General features: G+C 35.4%; 1 protein-coding gene across 1 annotated transcript; it reads left to right on the forward strand.

Annotated features, from left to right (window-relative positions):
* The first annotated feature begins 658 nt into the window (after nucleotides 1–658).
* On the forward strand, nucleotides 659–1,476 carry LOC132269974 (uncharacterized). Its single transcript, XM_059771196.1, has 2 exons — nucleotides 659–926; nucleotides 1,067–1,476. Exons 1-2 carry the CDS (start codon nucleotides 659–661, stop codon nucleotides 1,474–1,476), a joined length of 678 nt encoding a protein of 225 aa, XP_059627179.1.
* The last annotated feature ends 286 nt before the right edge of the window (nucleotides 1,477–1,762 follow it).

Raw genomic sequence — 1,762 nt, forward strand, 5'->3', positions numbered from 1 at the left:
TGGCCAAAGGCCTAGGTTCGAATCCCCACTCCATTAATAAATTAAGAGTATATAATAAATTATTTTGTTATTTATTCAATGATAAATTTATTATTTATATACATATAAGTATAAATTAAGTTGGATGTGGTTTGATAGCCCAGTGGTAGGGCATGTCTTGTTTGTGCCAAAGACTCAAGTTCAAATTCCCACTCCATCAATAAATTAAGAGTATATAATAAGTTATTAAATTATTTTGTTATTTATTCAATGACGTGGACGTGGTTTGATAGCTCATATGTTGTTTGTGGCCAATGGCGCTAATTCCAATTACCAATCCAAAAAACAAAAAAAAAAAAAAAACAAGTATATATAAGTTATTAAATTATTTTGTTATTTATTCAATGACAAATTTATTGTTTATATACATATAGACCACAAACCAGAGCAACAAAGAAGGCAAAGGTTATGCCATTAAAGAGAGGAGTTTAGAGAGAGGAAGTTTTAGAGAGAGAGAGAGATCAGAGGAAGTTTTAGAGAGAGAGAGATCATGCGTCTCTTCTGATAAGAGCCTTCTACTTCTACACCTATCCCATTTCTCATCCATTTAGGAGAGAAGCATGCTTTTTGCTCTCTCTCTGTTATTCAATTGATTTCTTGGGTTTTGTAGCAGTTAGAGATGGCTGTTCAGGCACAGTTGTATTCTGAAAATCTGGGTTGGCTTACGAGCTCTGTTTTGGGGATTGAAGATGGAGCTAATTTCAAATTTCAAGAACACCCACAACAGCAAGTGTTTCAATCTATTGGTTTCAATAGTAATAATAATAATCAAGGGGCTTCTTGTTCATCGAGTGTTGATCATAACTATCCAACAATGGAGTTTTCTGTCTTTGGCTGCCGAGCTCGAGAAGCAGAGGCAAGAAATCGACTGGATTCTTCGTCTACAGGTCAGATTCGAAAAAAATCCCAAATGGGTTTTCATAATATAGATTCATATTTCCACACACATGTTTGATTTTGGATTTATATAATTAATTCATTTCTGGGTTTTTCTTGATTTGTGATGAACACGGTGAAACAAAGTGAGAGACTGAGGACTACTCTTCTGGAAGAAACAAGGCAACAAACTGGGTTTTGCTGAAGCGATACGAAGCGAAAACGATGGGTTTGATGTGGGAGAAAGAGGAAGACTTGGTGACTGCGAAGAAGAGGACAATGGAGCTCGAGTGCTTGAGATGGCAGGAGCTGGAGATGGAAGTGTGGCAGAGAATCGCGAAAGAGAACGAAGCGACGGTCACGAATCTCAATACAGCTCTCCAACAAACTAGAGAGAGAGTCTCTCTCTCCTCCTCAGATGCGGAGTCGTTCTCTGATTCATCTAATTACAGAGGAGTAAACAATAAGGCAGAACAGAGCAAAACAATGGCGTGTAGGCTCTGCAATGCTCGAAGATGGTGGATTGTGTTTCATTACCCAAAACGACATAGTTTAGGTTAATGTCTAATTGTGTAATTTCAACTTCTTCAATTTTTTTATTATTATTGAATAAAGAATATTGGGTGGTATTTTCATATTTTTACCTACCCCTTTGACAAAAAGTTCTTATTTTCAATTTTTTGAAATTAGAGAACTGACGTTTGAACAACAGATGTGTTATTTGCACATTTTTGAAAGTACAGGGTGTTTTTTACACTTGACTCGTTATTAAATTATTTTGTTATTTATTCAATGACAAATTTATTGTTTATATGCATATACTTGTAAATTAAGTTGGATGTGATGC

This window comes from Cornus florida, unplaced genomic scaffold (assembly GCF_030987335.1).
Source record: "Cornus florida cultivar Cherokee Brave unplaced genomic scaffold, ASM3098733v1 CherokeeBrave_3.0.0_Hap2_Chr08, whole genome shotgun sequence".
NCBI lineage: Eukaryota > Viridiplantae > Streptophyta > Magnoliopsida > Cornales > Cornaceae > Cornus > Cornus florida.